Here is a 26,029-nt window from a genome sequence, read left to right as displayed (position 1 = left end):
GTCAGTTTGAGGAGATCTCAAGTCTTCCGGTGTTAGGTTTGAAATAATTAACCCTTCCTTGCTTTTAGGGTCATAAGGAAAAGAGAAAACAAAAGGGGGTCCATTAAAAACAAAATGTGTTTGTTGAAATACATGTATATGTGCACATTGGGCAAAAGTTGCAGTTTGTGGACAAAGGTGCAGTTTGTGGACACTGAGCAACAATGCAGAACTGGGGGCAGCACAGTGCGGCAGTGACAAGACCCCGACAATGGTGAGCTTATGCCTCGGAACCTGGGGTAGGCGGTCTACCACGGCATGGGCCATGGAATCTATATGATATTTTTGTAGAGAAAAAAATCCTGCGGCCGAAAATACCAAATTTGTTTTTCCCACACGTCAATGCAGACCCCTCCATACTTACCTTAAAATATGTATTACCCTAACCTACCATCAACATATAAATGCGATATTATGTATGGAGCGATACCTGTGCCATGCACAATGCCAAGCCACCTCTTGTCAGGTTTCTTTTGCTTCTGTTACAGAACTACATCTCCCAGAATACCAAAAGCTGCAGAAAAAGTAGAACGAAACCTCAAGACCGAATAGACTGCGGCAGGACGCTCAACATCCTGAGAGCCCATAACGGCACCAGCGGAGATAACAACCATGAAGCGGTAAGGGCAACCTTACCTTGCACAGCAAAAAATAACTATTAGTCTTGAATGCAATGGAAACCACAATGGACATCAAAAGGGGGCAACGCTTACTAGGATTTTTAAAGCCTCTGGCATATAAACTCTACCTCCTGGGGAAAGAGCAGAAAGAGATTGGCCCAAGCATGCAAGTGACCTGAATGACCAATGAAAGCCGGTTGGAGCAACAGGAACAGGAAGGCCGGGCTATAAAAACCCAGCAGAACAAAGAATGGATTAAAAGGAGTGGAGTTGGTAGACCAAGCTGTGGGTATTCGATAGTGGAAGGAGACTGTGGCAGTGTTGGGAAGGAGTGCAGGTAAGTTATTGTGAGAGAAAGAGATGTACCAAATTTGTTAGTATAGTGTGGCATGAGCGTGTTAAACTTACTGGTGGATAGAGAGAAAGAGAAAAAAAACTGAAAAAGAAAATAGAAAGAGGGACTGGGTGAGTAAGTGCAGAAGGGGGTGTTGGACAGTGTTGGGGGGTGAGTGGAAGTTGAGTAGGTGTGTGTGGAAGAGACTGGCTGCGATGGGAGGGAGTGGAAGAATGGAGTTAGCGGAAGCAGTGAGGGTGGGCAGTAGGACGGAGGAAGGTAATAGGAGACCGAGGGAGCGAGATAAGATCATGCGACCAAGGGGGAAAGGTAAGGAAAATGGGGATGAATAAAAGAGGAGGGAAGAATGTGGAGATACAGGGAGTGGCAGGCCCCTGCTATTTCCTGGCTGGGCTTGCACCCCACGGGCCTTGCAAGGCCAGTTCCTCGCACTTAACATGTGGACCTTCTGCCCATGCACTCCCTGGGCTGTGCCCACCTGGCCTCCCCCGGCACTCGTCCCCACCTCTCCCTCCCCCCTGTACTTCTGTTATTGCACTGGCACGATCCAAATGTCACAAGGCCTAGTAGGACCGTTTGGGTGGCATCCCTGTTCCCAGCCTTGCTCCCCTAGTCTTGTTGCACCTATAGGTGCATTATAAAAACCCAATAAATAAATGTAGTAAGAAATAGGAATCGAGCTGTAGGAAAAGGTGAGAGTGTAGACGAGACATGAGTGGAGAGAACATCTGGATACGATAATTATAAAAACCCATCGGAGTGAGAAATCCCCTAGAAATTCCCATACGGAGTGAGATAAAGTAGGCCACAGCCTTATGCCGGGCACTAGTATGGGGAGGACTGGGCTAGGGTGGTGGTAGCCCATGTGGAGGTTGAGAGAGCGTTCAGCACCCCTCTAGGGTGGCCCACCCCAACCTTTCCGAGAACCTTCTAACAACCTTTAATAAAATTATAGTAAACATGCAGGTGTGTGGATTTTAAGGCCATCTGTGACACAAGGCCTATAGAGACACTGCAGGATTTGATTTGGGCCCTAGCAGCATGAAAGTGGGGCAAGTGTTTGTATTGTTTTTTTTTTTTTCAATATATTTTTATTTTATTTTTTAAGGTCAAACAAACACACTACAACTGTTTCAAAACATAGAAAGCATCATATTTCAACACATTTTCAAACTCCCCAACTCCCCCCTCCCCCTTTAAACTAGAGCCGGTTCTCACATATCGTTTACAGGAACATCATTGGGTGGCACACTACCTAGACAGCCATCAACCGGGTCCTCTGTTTCGTTGTCACCCTGGTGAGGGTTTGCCAACGAGGCCACCAATTGCCGCCAGGCCAGCAAGAACCCTACTTCTTCTTCGCCCCCCCCCCCCTGGTGACCGCTTCAAACCAGACTACGGATTCAGCTTCCGCCCACCTCAAGAGGTCTGTCCACCATAACTCCACCCTAGGTCTGTGGGCCGCCTTCCAGCCCATGGCGATCCTACGTTTGGCCAAGACATAGGCCAGGTCCTTCATCTTGCTTATGTGTTTCAAATGCCGGGGGTCTAGGGAATAGTCCAAGCAAGCATGACCAGGCCGATTCCACATCCAGCAGCACCCCCCCGCCAGCCAGTTTCGTCTTGACCTCGTTCCAAAATCTATGCACCTCCGGGCAAGCCCAAAACATGTGTAGCAGTCCCGTGTTCACCTCCCCACATCTGGGCATTGCTGTATAGCTGATCCCCCAAACTTTGCAATCTTCCCGGGGGTTAAATAAGCCCTGTGGGTAACATACAATTGAAGCTGTTGGAATCTCGCGTTACGGGACACCTTTTTATGGTACCTCTGGGCCCGTTCCCACTGCCATCCGTCATGGGTCCTCCCACCTCCTCCTTCCAATCTTGTCTCAATTGGAGCAACTCCTTCCCTGCCCTTGCTCGCAGGAGCTCATATATCCTCGATATTTCGTGCCCGCCCTCCGATACATCATACATGGTTTCCAGGGAGGCATCTGGATCCTCCGCGAGCACTGTCTCCGGACATCTTTCTCTAGTCTTTTTCACCAGCCTAGTGTAGGTTATATATTGGCCACCATGTACTCCCGTCTCTTCCTGCAGCCGCTGAAAGTCCACCGCCTCCCCTTCCCGCCATATGTCCCCGAGGGTGGCTAGGCCTACCTGTTGCCAGTATTTGCGGACCGATTCAAGTAGTTGAGAGTCGCTCCCACACAGAGCCGCCAAAAGGGCCTGCTGGGAGTATGGTTCCGAGTCCCCCCCAATCTTCCATGTCCTGTGCCAGATCTCCCAGCCCAACCTCAGTAACCGCCCCTTGCCCACCAGTTTATCTCTGCCCAACCACACCACTTCCATCAGGAAGTATGGGGCTGTATCTTCGCGCAGGAGACTGGCTTCCGCCGAATCTTCAGTCGAGAGCCACCTGGCCACGTACTGCAGCTGCCCGCCAGGTAATAGAGTTCAAAGTTAGGCAGGCCTATCCCCCCCCTGTCGCACGGGTTCTGGAGCTTCCACAGAGCCACCCTATTCCTAGAGCTGCCCCACACAAAACCCCTACACACGCTGTGAAGTTTCGCGAATAGGCTCCTGGGTATCAGAAACGGGACGTTTATAAAAAAGTGCAAGAGTCTAGGCAGGACCACCATCTTGAGCAAGGCTGCCCCCCCATCATGGTCAGGGGCAGTCTGGACCAAAATACCATACTGTTCTTAATCCCCTCTATCGCCTTCTCCGTGTTGTGCTTGTGTTCTGTCTCGATCTTGTGGTAAATGTTTATTCCCAAATACCTAAATGTTACGGGCTGCCATGGTATTGGCAGAACAGGCAGCTTCTGCACCGGGACATTCCTATATCTACCCAAAGGGAACAGGCTGGACTTTCCAGGGTTCACCGATATACCGGAGAGGATGGCGTACCGTTCTATCACCTCTAGGACGTACTGTAGGTTTTCTTCTGGGTAGCGTAAATAAAGGAGCATATCATCCGCATATAATGATATCAGATGCTCTCCACTGGCCGTGTTTATGCCCACCTCCCCATATTGTTGACGCAGGTATATTGCCAGCGGCTCCAATGCCAGTATATATAGCATAGGTGACCAGGGACATCCCTGTCTGGTCCCCTGCCCAGTTGCCAAGAATCTGAGACCGTGGACCCTGTCTTGACCCTCGCCATCGGGGTGCTGTAAAACAACTGTACCCATCTGAGGTATCCGGGTCCCACTCCATACCCCTTCAGGACCGCCTTCAGCCAGGGCCATCGTACCGAGTCGAAGGCCTTGACCGCGTCTAACGACGCTATAGCCAGCTCGCCCGTGTCCTCCTCAGTTTGGTCTATGACATGGTGTAGCCTCCGGTGGTTACCAGTGATGTTCCTGCCCGGAACATATCCCGTCTGATCTGGGTGTATCAGTTTCTTAATCACCCTCTTCAGTCTATTAGCCAGCACCGCCGTGAGTATTTTGCTGTCCTGGTTGAGCATGGACAACGGTCTGTAAGACCCGCGCTCCACGGCCGGCTTGCCTGGTTTCAAGAGTGGGATGATTACAGCCTCACGGAGGGACAACGGGAGTTCTCCCTTCTCATAGGCCTCGTTGAAAGTGGCAAGCAGTGGCTGGAGCAACTCTTGCTGGTATGTTTTGTAGAACTCGCTGGGCAGCCCATCCGAACCCGGCGCCTTGCAAGTGGGCAAGTTTCGAATCACTACCTGCAGCTCATCCGAGGTGACGGGTGCGTCCAACTCAGAGCGTTCTAGATCATCTAAGGTGGGCAGCTCAATGTCCCCCAATGCGTCTATTATGTCTTGGCCCATATCCTCCCCCGTGTCCTCATAGAAGTGTCTGTAAAACTTAAGGAATTCCTCATTTACCTCTTTCTGGGTGTTGCATATGCTACTTCCTTCGCCCTGAATCTCACTAATCACTGAGCGGGGGGTCTCACTCTTGTACAGCCAAGCTAGCAATCTGCCCGGCTTATCGCCCCCTGCGTGTATCCGCTCCGTATATTTCCTGTAGCCGAGTCAGCACAGTCTATCCCAGAGTGCACTGCAGGACAACTGTAGCTCCTCTACTTTGGTTCTGTTATCATGAGCGGTGCTCACGCAACGCGCGAGCTCCTCTAGCTCCCTTTCCGCCTCCCGGAGCTCCCTTTCGACCCCCCCCCTGTAGCCCTTTAACTTGGGAAATAGCTACCCCACCTTAAACGCTTCCCACAGTGTGCCCACAGAGCTTACGCTTCCCGTGTTTTTATCAAAATATTCTTCAATGGCGTCCCTAAGGCCCCCCCGAAACCCCTCATCCTGCAGAGCCTCGGTCCTAAGTCTCCATGTAGGGATCTGTGGGCCTGGGGGTTGGTGTCTCCAGTCTACCACCAAGGGCGAGTTGTCCGACAGCACTCGGGCCTTGTATTCTGCTCCTTCTATTTCTCTCACTATCCCGGCTGTTACAAACATGTAGTCTAACCTTGTGTACAAATCATGTGGCGCTGTGTAGTGCGAGTACTGTCTATCCGTGGGATGCAGCCTCCTCCACGCATCCTCTAGGCCTAGGTCTTTCAGTAGGGTACTCAGCGCTTTAGCCGCCAGTGCCGTTTTTCCTGCCCTATCCTTGGACCTATCCATACTGGGGTCTACGGTACAGTTAAACCCCCCCCCCCCACACTACCGTACCCCCACCAGGGGGCCAAGTTTACCGTAGAGGGTCCTAAAGTAAGCCGCTGTATCGTTATTGGGGGCGTACAAATTTATGATGGGTGTTTCTCTGTTTTCCAAGAGACCCGTTACCACCACCATTCTACCCTCCGGGTCCACTGTAGAACCAAGCACTCGAAACGGCACGTGGGGCGCCACCCAAGTGACAACCCCTCTGGCATACGCTGAGTACGCCGCCCCCACAACAGTGCCCTTCCATTTCCTCCCGACCACCTCCAGCCTTTCCCTAGTGAGGTGGGTCTCTTGCAGCAGGGCTATGTCTACGCGCATCCTCTTTAAATACATCATCACTTTGTTGCGTTTAAGGTAGTTGTTGAGGCCCCGTACATTCCAGGTCACAATTCTGAGATTACCCGATGCCATCTAGTCGGTTTATCTCCGTCCCATCCCTCCCCATAATGTTCCCCATGTAGGGTCATTTCCTGGCTCTTTCCCTTCTGTTAACGAACCGTGCCCCCCTCCCCCTTCCCCAACCTCACACCACTGCACACAACTCCCCCCGCTCCCCACCAACCCCCAACAATAGCCCAGCTCCATCCCTGGATCTCAGGCCTACCCACGTCTGGACCCGTCTCGTGACCAAGAACAAGGACCCCGTGGGGTGTCACCAATCTAACAGTGACCTAACTAAGTGTACTACTATCGGGTGCAGAGGTTGCTCCACAGGAGCTCCCAGTCATCTATTTAGGAGAAGTGAATTCAACGGGACCCGCCGGCAGATGCCGTGACTTCCCCCACACAAGCACAATATCAAACTATATTCTAGTCCCAATGTCATAGCTATAGCCTCACGGGTGCCTCTGCAGCGTGCTACTGATCTCCATCCGCTTCTGTCTGGGCATCCGATTCCTGTGGTCGACCTTGCATATCCAGCCATTCCATCGCGTCGCTCGGCGTCAAGAGGGATCTGTTCTTATGAATCACCTTTAACCTAGCGGGGTAAAGCAACATGTAGTGGTGGCCTGCCTCTCTGAGCCTCCTCTTCACCGTTCCAAAGTTCATTCCACTCCGTTGTACAAGCAGCGTGTAATCCGGATACGCTGTTATATTCACTGACCCCCTTTCTATCGTGCCCCCTTTCTGGAAAAATTCGAGAATCTTCTAGCGGTCAAGATAGTTCAAGATCTTTGCAATCAATGGCCGCGGGGGGGCTCCTGGGGCCGGTCTCCTGGCCAGGGCCCTGTGCGCCCTTTCGACCGCAAATCCCTGGGTCAGCTCTCCGCCTGTAATCTCCTGCAAAAGCATGGTTTCAACGAAATCCGTGGGGTTCGATCCTTCCATTCCCTCCAGTACCCCCACTATGCGAATGTTATTGCACCTGGCGCGCCCCTCCGCCTGCTCTGCTCTGTCCTCCAAATTGCCCACTCGCTGCACGAGGGCATGAAGTTCCTTGGCGTGTGTATTGCACGCCTCCACGGTCGGGGCCAACTCCTTCTCCAGTTCCCCAGTGCGCTCCGCGATCGTTCGCACATCTTGGCGCAACAGGACCACTTCTTTTCGGACCGCTCCTATCTTGAGGTTTAGGCCCTCTTGCAACTCTTTCATGGCCAGGCCCAGCTTAGTCTCCCAGGCCACCTTCAGGTCAGCAATTGCTGCCAGCACCTCCTGGATGGTACCCGGTGGGTCCGTTGCCGCCACAGGGGTTTCTTTGCTCTTGCCCCCTTCCTCGCCCGAGGGCGACCTAGCATAGGTCTCCATCGTAGGCTGCTTGATCCTGGGGTCGAACCACCTTGGAAGACATCCTGTTGCGTCGATTGGGCCCAAGCGCCCAGCTGTATCCTCGCGGGGTTCGCTCGCCGGCCCCTTCTCAGCGAGGTTTCGCCGAACCTGGGTTCACTCTGCTAGCCCGCCACGACCCATGGCCTCTGCAGTGGGGGCTCGCCCTTATGTTCTTGCTTTCAGCCCGAGGTGCATGCGACCCATCTATCTGGTTGGGCTCGCCCACGTTCTGACCAACCTTGTCTTACTCAGCTCGTCAGACCTTTTATGGCCCTTTGTCCACAGGCGGCCATCTTGGGTGCTCCCCTTCCTTTGCGCGACCGCCACCTTCTTCGGGGTCTAGTTCCGGGAATATGCAGTCTTGCCGTTGGGGAGGGCACGCATCGTATGCCCCCCACTTTCATACGCCTTTAGATGCACCGTGGGCTCGAAAGTCCGCCAAAAACCATCACTTTTTTCCCCAGGATCAGGATCAGATCATCGGGAGCTCCTCCAAGGAACGTCTTCTCACGTAGCCATCAAGCCACGCCCCCAAGTGTTTGTATTGTTAGGACAGGCCTCATGTTTTCTTTGGGCACTAGCAGAATTAAAATGGATTTTACAATGGCAATAAAAGTAATAAATGTGTTTTTAGCCCAAATAATGAACTTTAACAAAATCATTTCATTTAACATTCAAACAAATTAGATGAAGTCAAATTATTTCATCAGCTTCAGACTAAAAACACACACAAACAACTTTATAGTCAAAGACTCTCGTGGATATCCCCCAAATTCATTCATAGTTCGGCATTTGCATTTCACAGGATATCAATGCTCCCAGGACACGTTGTGGGCCATTTTACGTAAACATACAGAACACACAATTCAATGCAGTACACTAAACCACACCATAGTGTTCTTTAAACTAGTTAAAATAGAAATTAATACAATAGCTATGGCTTACTTTAAGACAGTAGGCTCCCCTATACCATGAGCCCAATAGGTCCAACTGGTTTTTAATCTGACACCATAGGCGGTAGAGTGCTATTTGGACGGACTGTCTCTGAATTTAGACAGTAGAGTCAGTCTTGATTGAATCATACTGGCTCACGAAATCTCCCAGAGCGCACATGTACCACATACTCATCTCTACACATTGGGTAAGAACATGCCTGGCTGTCTCTGGTAAGTCCACATTTTTGCACATGCGGCAGGTGGGTTTGCTTATAGGGATATCTTTATATACCCTCAGAATCGTTAACAGTGGGAGATTTATACAGGGGCGTAATCTAAAGTCTCAGACCAACGGACTAGAACTTTTGACAAGGTAGGCCTGTGTCTTTAGATATTTATGTGATACAGCATGCCCCTGCTAATCGATGCCTGCACCCTTACCAGACCCAATTCGAGTCTCAGATAAGCCTTGGACGTAGCCTGTGGGAGGTTTAGGATCTTTCTCCAGAAAAGGCCCTCTAAATCGTCTAGCCAAGATAGATCCCTCACGACTACTGCTTCCAGTCTGTAAAGAACGGCTGGCACAAAACTCTGCTTGTATAACTTGATAATCCCTTCTAGTGTATAACTAGTGGATAACCTGCAGATTTTCTAGCAAACCGATTTATGGCATACGTTAGTTGGTTGGCTTTTCATTTCTTAGCTTCTATGATGGTATTATAATTGCTGCTAGAAGCCAGCTCTAATCCCAAATATGTGTAGCAACTTTTATTTGCCACTTTAAAGCCTAGGTTTATCCGATGGACCTTTCCACCTGCTACAACCATCATTTTTTTGTTTTGTTCATATTTATAGCGAGATCATTTTTCGCTACATATTCCATCAGGGCCCTAAACTTAGCTTTGGCGCCATTTATGGTCCGGTCCACTAGGACCAAGTCATCAGCATAAAGGGCACAAGCCACTAGACTAGATTTACAGTGGCAATGCTGGCATGTATCATGGTTATAACTATTAGACGTCCGCATGTTGAAGCAGCCCTCTGTACCATGAGGCGACGCTGTGCAAATATGTAGACACCTCTAGACACTGTTGCCCTGCAACATCAGGTGCGGTTTCTGCCAGTGGGCGCTTGTACTCCTATTTTGACTTAAGTACTTGTATAATTGATGCAGCACCCCGCAACATGAGGCGTAGTCTGTTTTATGCCGATTGTTATTTTGTGCCACCTAAGAAAGTTTACTTACCTGCACTTCTGTAACTAGCGCCCCGATGCCTGGGGGTTTGGTGTGCTGCTATAAATGTAAACATAAATATATAAGACCTGCCTCATGACTTTCTCTGGACCCAACCACCATCAAAGCAGGACCATCCTCATCCGATTAGGGTAGAACATACTTGAAAATGGGGCAATGCCATCATTTATTGTTTTGCCAAGTATCATGTTTTTGTTTGGGGACAACCACAATGCTGCTGGGTACTGTTAGCATAGTGGCATCTATTACAGTGATGCATGTGTTACCCTGTAGATTTGAGTGTCAATTCTAGGGATTGTTACTACGTTTTTCTGAAGTTTGTGCTTCCTAATGCACGATTTGCACCAATCATTAAAAAAATTATCTAAGGGGGGGGGGGGGGAAACCACTGAAATCTTACTGGAATAGTTCAGGTGCAGAATTAGGCCAATTGAGGGAAAAACTATACACCCCTGCACTTTACAAAATCACCAGCTCCCATGGCTCTAGATTGTAATCGTATTGTCAGAGTGGTGCACAGAAACCCAAGAAAATGGCCGATTAGGTCCTCCTCCCTTCTTGGACCACAAATTGAGAGAACTTCATTCCCCCACAAAAAAAGTACTTTTTCGATAGGTCAGACCCCCTTACCTCCACTTCAACGCTGGATACTCTGCATATTTGCATGTATTATGCACAGACCACCCCGTACTTGACTTTCAGATCATAATAATGTGCCTGTAGACCAGTGGTGGTCCAACTGTGGGGCTGGCTCCCCACGGGGCCCCAGAGGATGTTGCAAGGCTGCAGCGGCAAATAAATAAATACAAAAACCGCTAAAACGAGTTCGCCAAATTTGCCATTTTAAGTGATACATGAGACTTTTATGCTAACTTTTGTTCATTATTGACAATCCATCATCTTTTGAATGGCTTCTAGATGTTGCTAATGCTTCTTTATGTACATTCCCAAAATAAGAAAGTTAATTTCACAATATGAAGGTTTGTAAGGCACCAGTTGGCCTTGGGAGCCAAAAGTAGTTCCTGATAGCTGTTGGTTATGAAGCTAGCCAGCTCCCAGCAATCTTGAACCATGCAGAATGCCATCTATGAGGGAAGGATGAGCCTTTGATTGGTAATAAAAGCATTTCTGATATGGAGACCTTCAAATTACTCATAATGCTCCATGCTAAAAAGCATAATACACACATGTACCTTGCTGCAGCTGTCTTGCAGTGATGCAGGGCACAATCAAAGTTCACATGTGCATACCTAAACATGGCTGTTGGCCCCCAAACTTCCAAAAGACAGAGTTAGCCTTTTAGCTGCAGAGTGCAAAACGTGCGCTGCCACTAGCCACCAGCTAGTGATATTTGACTGTTGGCAAGTAAGAAATTGTGTGCTGTCTGTATGCATAGAATTGAGGGGAGGAGTGACTTTTTTATGGCTGGCTAGTAGTTTGCAACTTGAATTTTTGCAATGTGTTTAACTGTATGCACCTCTGGTTTAGAATCTTATAATTGTGTACCTCAGACGTCGGGTGGCAGTTGTTATAAACTAAATAGAAGCCATCTCTAGTTTTGACACAATGGCTACGGAGATTACACAATTATACAACCACAAGTATTTGATGCCATTTTGCCAGCTTGATGAAAAGCGACTCGTGGCGGAGTGTTGCAGGAGTGCAGTTGGCTAAGGCAGGACCTGCTTTGTGTGTGGTGCTTGTTGCTACTGGGACCCTGAACATTGCGACACCTTTAGTTATTGGTCATTTGTAATGCGCACTATACAGCATAAATTGTGTTTCGGGGTGCATTAAGGCAAGGAAGGGGGCATAGGGAAGAGGAGGAGAGATACAAAATAAAACCAAAAAAGTTCTTAAAGTCTTGAAAACATTCAGAATGTGCAAGTGCTAAAGCATGACAGCGAGAGAGTGAAGGAGGGGACGAAAACAAAATATTTTAACTAGGTCCCCTTTAGACCTAGGTCCGCTCCTCTAGACCCCTTTAAAAAGGTCTACAGGAGCGGAGTGCTGCGCGAGTGCAGTTGCCTACGAGTAGCCGTGAGGGAAAAGCCTAGCACAGTTGCTCAAAGTTGCATGCTGGAAAGTAAGTAATCTTTGTCTACATCAGAGTTGCACTTGAACTGTACTCTCAAGTCAAGTCATGTCATTATCTTAGAAGATGGCCAGCAAGCGAAGCGACACGGTTCTGCAGAACTATCAGATGACTCAGCTGTCCCAAGAAAACCATGGGGAAGATAACTGGTTTTTTTACCCCACATCACACCGATACCGCTGTAACACCGGAAAACAAATGTCATTGTTTGCACAAAACACTTTGAACCCTGCTTCAATCGCTATAGACATGTTATGTTATTTTGCATTTATATAGCGCCTTATATACCATTGGTATCGCCCTTGGGAACCAAAGTTCAGATCAGTAGAGAGAGTAGAGTGAGGCAAGGGTGCATGTGAGCACCGGATATGTGTCCAGCTAGTGTGTTATTCATTTAATAGCTGCTTCTTAGCGGTAGGTGTGGTGGATGTGAGATCAGGAGTATGTGTTCGTTCTGGCAGGATTTACCCAGACCGATTGTGGCTGCGTTACGCCTGTGGAGAACGCCTGGCTGGGGGTGTGTGTAACTAGCAGTGTTTACTTAGAATGATGGGGAGTGTGCAGCAGATGTTAGTATGAGAACAGTTATACCGAATGGTGTCATAGTATCTGTGTTCTAGTTGAGTGGTGGTGTAAAGAGTAGAGTAAGCATGGTGGTGTGATATGATGGATTATATGCTCTTTCAAACATTCCCTGCACTCCAGACCATACTATATATGTCACGCAATTCTATGCGCTCCAGTCCACTCCATGCACCCCAGTCTCTTCCACACACTCCGGTCCGCTTGACGCAGATGCACTCCCGTCCGCCCCACGCACCCCTGTCCGCCCCACGCACTCAAATCGGCTCTATTTACTCCGATCCGTTCCGTGTATTCTAGGTTGTTTTATGCACTCCATCCACATATTTCGCCCGTACCATTCTGTGAATTCTAAGTTGTTTTATGCACTTCATCTACATATTTCACCCGTACCATCTTCATACTTCATCATTTCCATCCACATACTTCACACGTTTCGTCCACATACGACACCCGTTCCGTCTGCTCTACGCAATCAGCAGCTCTGCATACTCATCCGTTCTACGCACTCATCCGCACTGCATGCATTCTACACTCATTCGTTCTACGCAACTCATCCGCTCTAGGCAACTCGTCCACTCTAGGCCCTCACATGCTCAACACATTCATCTGCTTTACGCACTCATCCGCTCTACGCACTCAACCCCTCTACGTACCCCTTTTCGTATGGACTCATTCGCTCATATGCACTCGTCTGCTCTATACACTTGTCGGGTCTACCCACTAGTCTGTTCTATGCAATCATCCACTCTACACATTCTTCCGCTCTGCACATCTATCCCGGTCTGCTCATCCATCCGCTCCCCGTACTCATCCGCTCAACGCACTCATCCGCTCTACATGCCTTCATCCGTTCTACATACTTATCCGTTCTATGCAACTCATACGCTCTAGGCATTTGTCCGTTTTATGCCCTCGCATGCTTTACACATTCAACCGCTCCCCGCACTCGTTCTTTCCAACCATTCAACTGCTATATGCACTCATCAGCCCTATAAAGTCGTTTGCTCATATGCAGTTATCCGTACTATATACTCATCACGCTCTATACCCTCATCCACTCTATACGTTCGTCAGGTCTGTACATTCATCTGGTCAAGCGATCTACACACTCTCCGCACTTCAGTACTCATCTGCTATCAACACTCTTCCGCTCTTCATACTCATCCGCTCTACACACTCATCCGATTTACGCTCGTCCATTCTGCACGTTCATCTGTTTTACGGACTCCTGCGTTCTACTCCCTTCTCTGTATTTACGCACCCATCTGCTCTACACGCTCATCCGCTCAACACACCCAAACCGCTCTACACACTCACCCGCTCAACATATTCATCCATTCGATACACTCATTCGTTCTACACACTCATCCGTTCTACACCCTCATCCGTTCTACGCATTCTTCCACTCGGCGCATTCATCCGTTCTAACTATTTCATCGACGCCATTCACTTCGTTCATTCATTATGCATTACATCCATTTAATTTGTTTTTAATCTCCTTACTGTTTCCATATGATTTATTCTTATTATCCACTTCACTGCTTTGATCTACTTTACTCATTTAATTCTGTTTGTCCTTTTAGTTTATATTAGGGGTTATTAGCTGTCGATTTTCGCATCAGGTAGTTTGTTGGTTTGGTGTCGTAGAGATGCTGTTAGTCTGTTTGGGTTAGTTTTAGGGGAAGAGCCAGGTTTTCAGTAGTTTGCGGAAAGACATTAAATCCTCAGTTAGGCGGGTGTGAGGTGGGAGCGAGTTCGACAGCATGGGGGCCAAGGATGAGAATGATGATCCGCATAACCTGACTGAGTTTGTCTAGGTAGGACTAGGGGGCCAGCTGAGCTTGATCTTAGGGTGCGTGGAGGGTGATATGGTTTTAGCTTGTCTTGAAGATATTGGGGTCCGGTTTTATGCAATGCTCGATGGGAGATGCATAAGGTTTTGAAAGTCACCCTTCGGCCCACTGGAAGCCAGTGCAGCGTCTTAAGGGTTGGGGAGATGTGGTCCCTTGGGCCGAGCGCAAGCAGCAGTTTGTCTGCAGCGGTTTGGGACCTTTGGAGTTTATTCAGTTGGTAAGCATGGACTCCGAGGTATAGGGGGTTTGCGTAGTCCAGCCTTGATATAACGATTGATTGGACCGCCGAAAGTCTGTTGGGGAAGGAGGGACATGAAAAGATGCGCCTAAGGGTTTTAAGGTGGTAGTGGCAGGACTTTGAGACGTTGTTGACTTGGCACGAGAGTGTTAGGTCAGAGTCAAGGGTGCATCCAAGATTTTTCACTGAGTTGGAGGAGTTCGGGGAGTTGCCCATGGCGGATGGCCAGTGTAGTGGGTGAGGAAGAAGTTCGGAGTTGCCACATACCATGATTTCTGTTTTGGAGGGGTTTAACAAGAGGTGGCTTTGGGTCATCCAGAGCTCTATGTCAAGGAGGCAGGAGGCCAGGTCAGGATTTGGGTTTTGCGTTCAGGAGTTTTAGAATTAGTTGAGTGTCGTCAGCGTAGTTGTAAAACAGGATGTTGTCTGAAGGAATTATTGGTGGGAGGCTGATCAAGTAGAGACTGAACAGGAGGGCAGATAGGCATGCTCCTTGTGGCACTCCCATGTCGACTGTTCGGGCTTGGGAGGAATAAGTGGAGAGTTTTGTTATTTGGTACCTATCTTTGAGGAATGAAGCTATCCATTTAAGAGCGGTTCCACGAATTCCTAGGGAGTGGAGGCGGTCCAGGAGAATTGAGCGAATGATTGTGTCGAAGGCAGCAGATAGATCAAGAAGGATTAATGCGGCGCATCCCGCGGCGTCTGCCGTCATTTTAAGGTCAACCCAGATTGAGGTTAGGGTGGTTTCAGTTCTGTGCCGGGCTCTGAAACCTGATTGTGCGGGGTCTAGGAGATTGTTGGCTTCGACAAAGGCATTTAGTTGGGAGTAGGTGGTTCGGTCAATGAGTTTGGCAAGGATCCTCGTGTTTGAGATTGGGCGGGTCGAGGGAAGGGAGTCATTTATGATGGATCTTGCATGTTCTCCTGCGCAGGTGGAAGCGAAAATTTCTTTGAGGGTTGTGGCCGGGCAAGGGTCCAGCGGAGAGCCGGATGGTTTGCGGGCTGATAGAAGTTTGAGGAATTGGTCTGGTGATATTGGACTAAAGGATTCGAACGTCGGTTGCGTGGTGGTCGCAGGCGGTAGGTTGGCCGGAATGGGGGCGGGGGGAGTATTGCCTAGTGGATGTAAGAGAGCCAGTTTGGTGGCGAGAGCATTTGTTCTTTCGAGAGCCGTGGTGTAAAAGTGGAGAGAGAGTTAGTCGCACAGTGATTGTGAGGGGGGGTCGGGACGGCCGTGGTGCATGCCGGTTTGGTGAATTCGGAGATGATTTTGTGAAGTTCTTTGCTGGGGATTTTGCAGTTTAGGATTCGGGAGTTGTAGTGGGCTTTTTTTGCTTTCTGGATTTCAGCCTTATACTGATGAAGGTGTCGGGCCAAGGTGTCCCTGCTCTCCTGGGTTTTGTCTTTCTGCCATTTGCGTTCTAGATATTTATACAGCTGTTTAGTGGTCTTCAACTCAGGAGTGAACCATTTGGGGGAACAGGCCACGGCGGGTTGATGGTTTGCAAGAGGGTGCGAGCCGCACTAGTGAGGCGTTGAGCCATGAGTCAAAGGCGTCGGGGGTTAGTGGTTTATTGAGTTGGCAGGTGGGTGGTGGAGACTGGAGGAGTGCGTCGGCTAGGTCCGGAACGATTATTATTTTTTCCCAGCATTTGCGTAGATTCAGAGGTTCAGATTCGAGTACGGGAAGGGGGCGGGGGGATTGGGTGAGCGAATGGCGAAAGAAACAATGAAGTGATCGGACCAGATGATAGGGGTTGGGGGGGGGGGGGTTCAAATGAATCTGGTTGTGGGAGCTAAAGATGGCATCAAGAGTGTGTCCTTTATAGTGAGTCGGCCGTTTAAGTGGGGTTGGAGGTTAATTTGCGTCTAGACCGTGAACCAGAGAGTGTGTCATAGGGTTGGTGGGGATATCGAGCCATATGTTGAATTCTCCAAGAAGGGTGAGGTTGGGATGGTTTAGTTGAAGGGTGGCAATACAGTCGCAGAGGTTGTTTGAGAATTGTCTATCATAGCCAGGGGGTCTGTAGATTATCAGGAAGCTGTGTGAGAACGACGGGGAGAGGGATAGTTTAATGAGGAGTAATTTGCAGGAGGGACTGGAAGGTTGGATGTCGATGATTGAGGCGTGGAAGTGAGACTTGAAGACGAATGCTACTCCGCCACCTCTAGAGGGATGGTTCAGTGGGATGAGGGAATAATCAGAGGGGGAAGGCTTCATTGGCGATTGGGGTGAAGTCGTCAGAGAACCAAGTTTCGTTGATGAAAACCAGGTCTGGTTTGTCGGAGGCGAGGAGGTCAAAGATGCAGTGTGTTTTTTGCTACGGATAGGGCATTAAATAGGATGCAGTTCACTTCGGCAGGCGAGGTTGGTGTCGGAGCTGGAGCGGAAGGGGGTGGGGGCAGAAAGAGTGGAAACTGGAGAGGGAGAGGGGTAGGGTGGTTGATGATTGATGGAAATAGTGGGCGAGCAGAAGAGTTGGCGGGTTTCGGGTTGGAGAGGGTGGCTGCGTGTGTAAGGACGATTGGGTTTGGCCCGGGGGATTTGAAGGTGGGGTGTGGGCGGTTTGGAGTTTCAGTTGATGAGAAATCGAGGGAGAGGGGTTTCAGGAAGGGTGACGCGAGGGGGGGGGGGAGTGATTGGGGGAAAGAGGTGGTGGGTCTAGACAGGGGAGGCGAAGAGTGCTGAGAGATTGAGGGGAACCAGGTACGTTTCCTCTTTAGTGTCTTTGCTGCGATTGGAGTGTGAGAGAGGGTAGGGGGGGTAAGAGGGGGAGAGGGATGAGGCTTCGGTTCTTGCTAGGGCTAGGCGTACAGTTTTTAGGGAGGGGAAAGGGTGCGGTCGGGGGGGAAAGTGGCCAGGGTATGTGGGAAAGGTGGGGGGTGGATGATTGCAGGGCGGGTGTGCCTGGTATGATAGTGAGGGGAGCGGGCATGATCCTCGTAGGCTGGTCGGTGGTGGGGTTCGGGGGCAGTGGTCTTAGGGTGGTTGGCTCGCCATCGTGCCCCTCTGGCTCGGTGTTTGGAAAGGTGAAGGGTAGGGAATGTGAAGGAGGGTGGGGTGATTTGGGAATGGGGGACGGGAGGGAAGGCAGACCGGGGAGTGGGGGCGGTCCACGGTGGTCGTTTCCGGCAAACCCTGGTGGAGTGGGTGCACTCATGATTAGACGAGGTATTAGGTGTAGTTTCAAGTGCAATTTAGGGTTTATTGGACTTTATGAGTTTGGCTATATCACTGGGTGAGATTAGTCTTGGTTTCAGGGATCCACCAAGCCAGGTGATATTATTCACTTATTCTAGGTTTTAGTGTACTAGTTGTACTAGGTTGCCGACATTAGGCCGTTTTGAGGTGTAGCTAGACCTTAGGATAAGCCGATTAGGCGGCCTATTTAGTTGCAGCTACAGCACAGTTACGTTGTTGGGTAGGTTTTTTCTAGTAAGCTGGAATACAGGTAAGCTATTAGGGAGACATTGAATGTAGCAACACCTCAGGTATGGTTTTAGTTGGACTTTTAGGTGCAGTTTAGGAGGGCTTTCTAATTGTAGTTTTAAATTCAGTGGGGGTACGCGATTAGGCACACTTCTAGATTCAAGCAAGGATTGCTATTAGGTTCACATCTAGATTTGACAATTGTTGCTTAGTCGATGCTATAGCTTGCAAAATGAGGCCCATGGTGAACTCGAGGATCTGACAATTGATAAAACGCTCAGCAGCAACCAATCTAACTCTGTTAATTCAAGAGGCTAACAAGGTTGATGGCACATTTGAAAATCTGAGTGCTTCGCCGGCCTTGATGCCTCTTGACGAAACAGTCAAACAATTTCAATTTATCGCCTCAAAAGACAGATACGTCTCATTAGTTCCAAGAAAATGCAGTACCTTTAGCAGTGAGCATGCTAACAAAAATCTGCAATCAATCCAAGGTTTGCAACAAACGCAATACAATCTGCTAACCAGAATTGTAAAGAACACGGCTACCAGCATATTAAGGGCCGAGATAGTAAAGAACAAACAAGTGTTAGTCTCTGGTGGACATTGGCTAGTTAGACATAATACAGAACGTGGCAATTAAGCTGTTGATTTCTTCACCAGCAAATGTGGGAACTGACCCATCCCTCGAAGCATCTTTGGTGGGAATAGAAAACCGTGACCGCTCCAATTTACAAAATAATTAAACAGCTGATACTGACGACTTTTAATTGCAAGTGACTGAAGATGAGGAAATCTAAACACCTGGGGGGAAAAAAGCTGCAAAGCTAAAAAAGGAAGTCAAGTAATTTCAAGAAAGCAAAATACACTTACTCAAAGAAATCTACCTGCCCTGAATCGAATTGCACAGTCATTGAATCTGTAGATAGACATGACCTGGATATATGCTCGCTGAAGGTTAACAAAAAAAGCAAGAGAAAACAAGAGAAGGAAAAGACAAGCTACAGCTATTTTGCATGACTGGGTTATTAAAAGCATGTCCAAAGAGATCTTTGAAGTACTATCAAGTGCTACCAAACCTGTTAATGATTCAATCACATATCTGTTGCGAACGTCGAACGTTAAAATAACGCAAACAGCGGACCATAAGCATAATGCAGGTCATGTAAAGCATAACACAGAAATTAACACATTAATTAATTCCCAAATTAACCCTTTGCAGGGAAATTCTTCACCATCATCGACTGCACCCAATATTAAGTCTAATCCCTTTGTGCACAAATCATTTGTGGCATTTCCGATTTAGAATATATCTTAATCAATCCTGCTTATTGGCCTTATTAAAATAACACTTCTCTTTGAGATCTCTATCAAGGTGGTGGTAAAAAGAAATCTTCGATTGTGCACTGCTTTTCTTCACTCATAGTGGATCACATCCTAACTTTGTCCCCTTCTACTTGAAATTGGGATGCACATGATCACCAAATTGCTCTAATGCAGTGGTCTTCAAACTTTTTCATACCGTTCAATCAAAATATTGTTTCTGGGCTGCCCCCACCTAAGGGTTGTTCCCCCACACCCCAGGGGGCCCAACGGATGTACACGGTGCCCCAGGGCCTTTAAAATATAACCAGATTTTCTACTGCTTATATTTTCCATTAAAAGCAGTCACTCCCATCCTTTTTTTTAACATTAAAAACAGTCATCTTAATCCCTCTAAAGAGCCTGGGTTTCCCTTGGACATCCTTTGGGCCCGCCCAGAGGGGGCAGGCCCCAGTTTGAAGATCACTGCTCTAATGAAATTAAAACGTCTGCCATGGAAATAGTGTCAGGCAAACAAACTGGTCAACTTACTGATCTAAAAATTAATATTTTATTTAACATCAGAGGTAGGAAAGTACATTTGATCATTATCGGCAAGAAGAATCAACTGATACTGCAGCCAGAACTGGTCATGGCTCCCAGGTCTCCTGCCAGCTGAAATCTTATCATGGATACCAACAACAATTAGGACATTGTTTTTAGCATATTAAACTCCAGAAGCCATACATTTTTTTGATAGTAGAGATGGGGACGTGATTTTCAAAGAATCAGATGTAGTATTTATAGAAGAAACTTGGATTCTGAAATGGAGTGTTTGTTGATGGCTTTAAGTTGCATTTTAAATTAGCTACTAAAGGCCAAGCAGGCAGACTTATGGGTGGTCTGATCAGTGGCATCCGTTCATGCTAAAGGGCTACTGTAATTTCTACAGAGGAGTGCAATTATGTTTTGGCGGTCGCAATCACACAGAGTTTTGCTGGGGTATTGCTATTGATTAACATTTATACTCCTCCTTTGGGTATCCATAGCTTCAGCATAATGAAAGCTATTGAAAGTATAATACAGCGGGCAAAAAGTATGTGGAATGAACTGGCTATACTGATAGATGTGATCTCAGTGACAGCTGTGGTAAGCTGGAGGATGAAAGCCTAAACAAATTAATCTGGGATAGCATCTTAGCATCCGTTAGCCTACTTAAACCTATGGTTAACAAGGAGGGTTATCTCTGGCGACACTTTTTAGTTGCAAACAAATTGATAATGCTGAACGGAAGAAGAAACCAGGATATTCCCAGGTCGCTAACTTGGAAATCAGGCACTAAGGAAGCTTGTCTTCATTACTTTTTTTTTTATTTCCACACCCTGCTTCTCAGATGTCAGAAAGCTGAACATCAGCAGTACTCCTCTTCATGCTCATTATGTTCTAAAGCTATATCTTACTGTAAAGTATTTAGATAAGTTGTCCTGCGACTTAAAGATTGGCATAACTTTAATAGTAGCGATTATGCAATTCGACTGACTTGTAAAAATATTGAAGCTTTAAATAAACATATCACTAGTGCTTTCTGTAAGAACATGCCCTTTTACAGAATGCACTGTGGAAGAAATGTTCAACTGGATCTACACATTGACTAGAAAATGTGTTCCTTCTGGTTCACTTAAAACAAGCAAATCAACAACTAGGTGCCATGCAAACAGTTATGATGTTCTAATTGCGCTAAAGAAGCGTACATTGAGGAAAAACTTTAAAAGCGTGTAAGATATCGTAAGGATTCGGCTGTAGCTAGAAGCCTCATAAAGGATTGTAAATCGTCCTATAGAGCTTGGCTGATCAGACATCGCCAATCAATCAGAACTGCCGATTGGCAAGCAACACTACATATATTAGCAGCTAATGATAATAGGAAGTTTTGAAATACTTAGGGGAAGACTTAATTCCACTGACAGTGCCCAAATTAACCCGATAAATAGTTCAACTTGAACGTCAAATATCCAACAGTTACATTATAAAGATGGCGAACCACCCACGCCATTCCTTGGTGATTTTGATCCTTTATGCTTACAGATTGATAAAATCTCCCTCTCCTGCCAGTTTAAACGCCTCAAGAACTCCAGAGCCCCTGATCTGCAGGGTCTTTCAAATGCAATTCTTAAGTCAAATAGTGAAGTCTGGTTGCTGGTGTTACATAATATTTTGGGAAAAGTTCTTAAAAATGTAATACCAGCTTCTTAGCAAAAATCCATTATTATTCCTATCCATAAAAAGGGTAGTAAAACAGACAGCTAATTATAGATTACTAGCCATGTTAGATGCAACTGGCAAGCTATTTCCATCTCAACTGCACGCAGAATTACACAAGTGAGCAGCACAAGGAAAAATATTACACATGTTCCATGCTGCCTTGGGAAGCAATTCTCTACAATCCGCAATATTGTCAGCTTGAAAAACTTAATAGCTTGGGCAAAAGAAATAGGTATAAGTGTGTACACGTGTCATTCGTTGACTACAGCACAGCTTTCAATAGTATCAACAGAAGCAGGCTTTGGGCAAAATTAAGTAACTGGGGAATACCTGCAGGATTATGGAGTCTGATTTGTTCGTTTTTACATCTGAACAAATCTGCTTTGATAGTAAAAATAGGTTCCGATAAGGTTTCTTGACAAACACATCGTAAAGCTGCATTTAAACAACTTTGCTTTTTAATCTTCATATATATGACCTGTAGGCTTTTTTTGTCACAAGTGAACACTTTTCCTCCTAAAATAGCAAGCAAACATGTGCAGTGGCTTGGACATCCAAGACCACACTCCTATAGGCATAAAACGCTTGCTTGATGTACTATTGACTTATTCCGAAGCCAACTTTTTACATATTAACACCTCAAAAACAAAGACCATGCTGTTTCATAATAGCAGGCTACATAAACGTATGACCTGGAATATTAATGATATACACAAACATTTGCTAAAATGTATGTCTTTGGTAACAAACATGGGAGTTTTGCATACCAAGGCCTACTATTAGTCTAATTCCGTGTCTTTTGTATGGGATTGAATCACAGCCACGAAGTGCCCCTACAGAGTTCTCCGTATTAGAAGGGACATTTTAGAAAAAAGGCACTATGATTGCCACATAGTGTTGGTATTTGTGCGATTAGGGTTGAGCTGGGCATCACCACCATTGAAGGGACTACTAAATTAAAGATGTTGTAAACTGGCCAACCCCTCGGCCAATTTGTTGCGAACATCTTATGCACTGTTGATTGTACTTTATCAAGGTCATTGATAATTGGTCAAATCGTCAATGTTTTCCCTAGACTTGAGGTTGGGCTGTGCCTTTTTCACCTTGATGAGTGGGATCACTGGGCTTAGTGGAAGTGTGGGTCCGAGTATGCAATTGTGTGCCTGGTCATTCCTGTACTCCGCAGTAGTCATTCTCATCACATAACACTGGTTTACAAAGATAAGCAAACCACACGCAGGGAAGACAAAGAATGCCTCCCAACCACTCAAACTTACAACTGAATGACAAATGTAAAATTCCAAGCAGACCATCATCCACCAACTTTCCACTTGTAACCGTGGACCGTCTTGCGCCATTAAGACAAGTGTGTTCCGTTTGTTGTTATTCACGCTAACACAATAACCCCGAGTACACTTTTTATTAGTGGGTGGATAGTATTACACTGTACGCTGAAATAGTATCCGCTGCAACGTCTTACCAAACCCAAAACTTGATTATATAACCATCTAAATGTTAACTTCATTGAAAGCGTTGGCGTATTTCCAGTTCACTGCAGTCCCACCCCTTCCTATCGTCAAGTGTAATGTCACGTATGCCACTAAATACTCCTCTAGGACTCAGACTCCTCCCTAACACTACCTTTTACCTGGCTTTGATGAAGTCCCTAAATAGCCACATGTTCTGCAAACCCACTTCCTTGCAACACCCCCAAGCGCTATCTCTTCTTGGCCCCTCCTCAGGTCGTACTAACATCCCTCCCAAACCCGCCTCTAAACTCTCCCCTACCCGCCCCTTTCCCGGCCCCGGCGGGCTCTCACGTGTGGGCACAGCCGCTGATGCACACGGGCCTCTGATAGACCTCCAAGCAGATGGGGCAGCTGTACTGCGCCTCCAGACTCTCTGGCGCGGCTTGGGGCTGCTGCCGGGCCCCGGACACCAGGCTACGGAACATGGCCATTTCAGGAGGCAACAGCTGCCCGGCAGAGTACAGAATCACAACAAAGCCGTGCGTCAAGGATGCGACATAACCCTGGTGCGTCATCAAAGTGCGCGAGACCAACAAAAGACGCTAATCGCAGAGACATACCTATGCAGTATGCACTCTTCGGTGGACATAAAAAAGGGACATTAGGCAGTAGAGCTGGCTTTTGAGATTGTCATCTTGCAATGGTGAGATGTGCTTCAGTATTGAACTGATTCATACAGCTTTTGGAGAAACAAAATATGCATGCCAACTTTTTAGAGCCAAAAGAGTTCGGTTTTTCAATATTCAAAAATAGTAATTAGCATAACAATGTCATAATTTGTAATCAAAGCATGCCAGCAGTTGAACTTTATCAAGACGGGAGAAATGCGCTTCTTGGACCCACAGCGCTTTTTACTGAACATGTTCGGGGAGAGGGCAAAAAGTGCAAGAAGATATGAAACAGTGCTTGTATTATCAAATTAGGAAATTTGCTACAAATAGAGATCTACCGTACATACATGTCAACACTCCCGTTTTAGGCGGGAGACTCCCTATTTTTCTGTCAAAAATATTGCTATTTTTTACATTCTCTCTTCTATCCCTAGCCCCAATGCAATTCAATGTTGTGACGTCCCAGTTTGTTGGTGCGCATGCGCGGGCCTCGTTATGGTCCCACGCATGCGTGGTTGAATAAAGTGCGTCCGTGCGGCAGTTGCCGCCGGGACGCGGAGCAAGCAGCATCGCGTCCCGCATGTTCTTTTGGTCCGTGTCTGTGTGCGTGTGCCTGCGTGGGCCTAGGGGCCAGATACCACAACTGGCGACGAGGCGGGATCGTTGCCACAGCGTTCGCCCAACAGACGTGCGCGCACTATACACATCGTCGACACGCGAGTGCACGACGCGGATCGAGTGCGAATGTTTTTTTCGCCTCGAGGCAGTAGCGGCCTGCAAAGGTGCTCGTGCGCTGCCACGAAGGAAATTTTTGGAACTCTTGATTGTCCCCAGCAACCTGGGGACAATCCAAAAAAAAAAAAAGCCGGACACAAGGCTAGAGCGGCTGACCACAGCAGAAGGTACGTCGAAGAGCACACCAGCCAGGTTTGCGGCCTCTATCACCCCGAGAGGTGCCTGTGCGACCTGTGAAGATGACAAGCAGCGAGGATGAAACGGAAGTGGCGACAAGAGTGGTGAGGACACAACAGGGATCGCTGCTGCCCATGCAGGAGTTTGACATGTCAGGGCCCCCGTCCAAGCTGGCACCCAGGTGGCTCCTATGGGTCAAGAAGTTGGAAATGTACTTTACTGCGTCTGGGACTTCGAATGACGACGCAAAAAGGGCGACCCTTCTATATTCAGCTGGCCTGGACATTATGCGCATCTATGAATCACTCGCCCTACCAGTGGTAACGTATGACACTGTCAAGACCGCGCTTGAAAACCATTTCATCCCACAGTCAAATGTCGACTACGAAAGGTTCCTATTCTGCAGAGAGAAGCAAAGGGAAGAAGAATCTCTCGATCAATTCTGTGCCAGACTGCGATTGGTAGCCAGCACTTGTCGCTGGGACAACGACGAGCTGATGATAAGGAACCAGGTGCTCCAGGGCTGCAGCCCGGGCAAATTGCGGCGGCAAGTGCTGAGGGAGCCGGGGTGGTCACTGCAGCAGATACTAGACAGTGGAAGGACATATGAGCTAGCGGAATCCAGAGGTGCTAGCATGGACGCGGCGGTCAGGCCGAATGCAAGGGAGGAGGCTTTTGCCGTTTCCAAAAGAACAAAGCTGAAGGAGAAGTGGGCCCCGAAGGCATCAGAGAACAGGCATCCGTCCACGCCTGGGTCGATTTGTCCAGATTGCAGATATGACCTGCCACATGCAGAGGAGTGCCCCGCCAAGACGAGGTCGTGTGGACGGTGCAATGGATTAGGGCACTATGCTCGCATGTGCCGCGCACCGGCCCCTGTACCCACCCAGAGAGGCCCCGCGAGAATGAGAGGCGGCGGGTTCAGAAGGCAACGCAGCATTGCAGCTCTCGAACAGGAGATACAGAGGCTACAACTCGCGGAGGAAGAGGAAGAAGAGGAGGAGGACGAAGAAGAGGTGTTCTTCATCTCTAACATTGTCTCGGAAAACAAACGGAGGAGGCAACCCAGGTGTGTGGTGGACATATTGGGTGTGCCGACTCAGATACTCATAGACACAGGAGCCTCTGTGTGCGTGCTGGCAGAGGAAGATTACCTGAAACTTCCAGGCCTGCCGGCACTGGACAAGTCCATGGCGAAGATATTTACTTTTGGAGGAGACACCCCACTGCCACTCAAGGGTGTGTTCGTGTCACCTGTGTCGAAGGGGGATAGTACCATCAAGGCAAAGTTCTTTGTCACAGACGTGAGCCCTCACTCGCTTCTCAGTTGCGCGGCGTCGAAGGCCCTCAATTTGGTTCATTTTGCGTATGGTGTATACCAGATAGACATTGAGACACTATTGGACAGGTTCTCGGGCATCTTCGAGGGCATAGGGAAACATAAAGCACCCCAAGTGCGCCTGCATATCGACGAGTCCATCAGACCCACAGCCCTCAAGCACCGCAGGATCCCGTTCCACCTAAGGGAAAAGGTGGAGGAGGAACTCCGGTCACTAGTAGAGATGGACATCATTGAGAGAGT

At 47.9% G+C, this 26,029-nt stretch overlaps 1 protein-coding gene across 4 annotated transcripts in view; it reads right to left on the bottom strand.

Annotated features, from left to right (window-relative positions):
* RNF166 (ring finger protein 166) overlaps nucleotides 1–23,415 on the bottom strand; it is a 784,597-nt gene extending 761,182 nt beyond the window's left edge. For all 4 annotated transcript variants that reach the window (XR_011283423.1, XR_011283424.1, XM_069635933.1 and 1 more), the window contains exon 1: nucleotides 23,216–23,415. Coding sequence is in view for 2 of the 4 variants with exons in the window: in XM_069635933.1 (XP_069492034.1) it covers nucleotides 23,216–23,355 (140 nt within the window). In the remaining 2 variants the exon portion in view is untranslated. The remainder of the gene's footprint in view (nucleotides 1–23,215) is intronic.
* Nucleotides 23,416–26,029: the final 2,614 nt, after the last annotated feature.

The sequence above is a fragment of the Ambystoma mexicanum genome, chromosome 1q, assembly GCF_040938575.1.
Source record: "Ambystoma mexicanum isolate Mex_15411 chromosome 1q, UKY_AmexF1_1, whole genome shotgun sequence".
Taxonomy (NCBI): Eukaryota; Metazoa; Chordata; class Amphibia; order Caudata; family Ambystomatidae; genus Ambystoma; species Ambystoma mexicanum.
The sequence above is the reverse complement of the archived record's forward strand: the minus strand, read 5'-3'. Positions and strand labels throughout refer to the sequence as shown.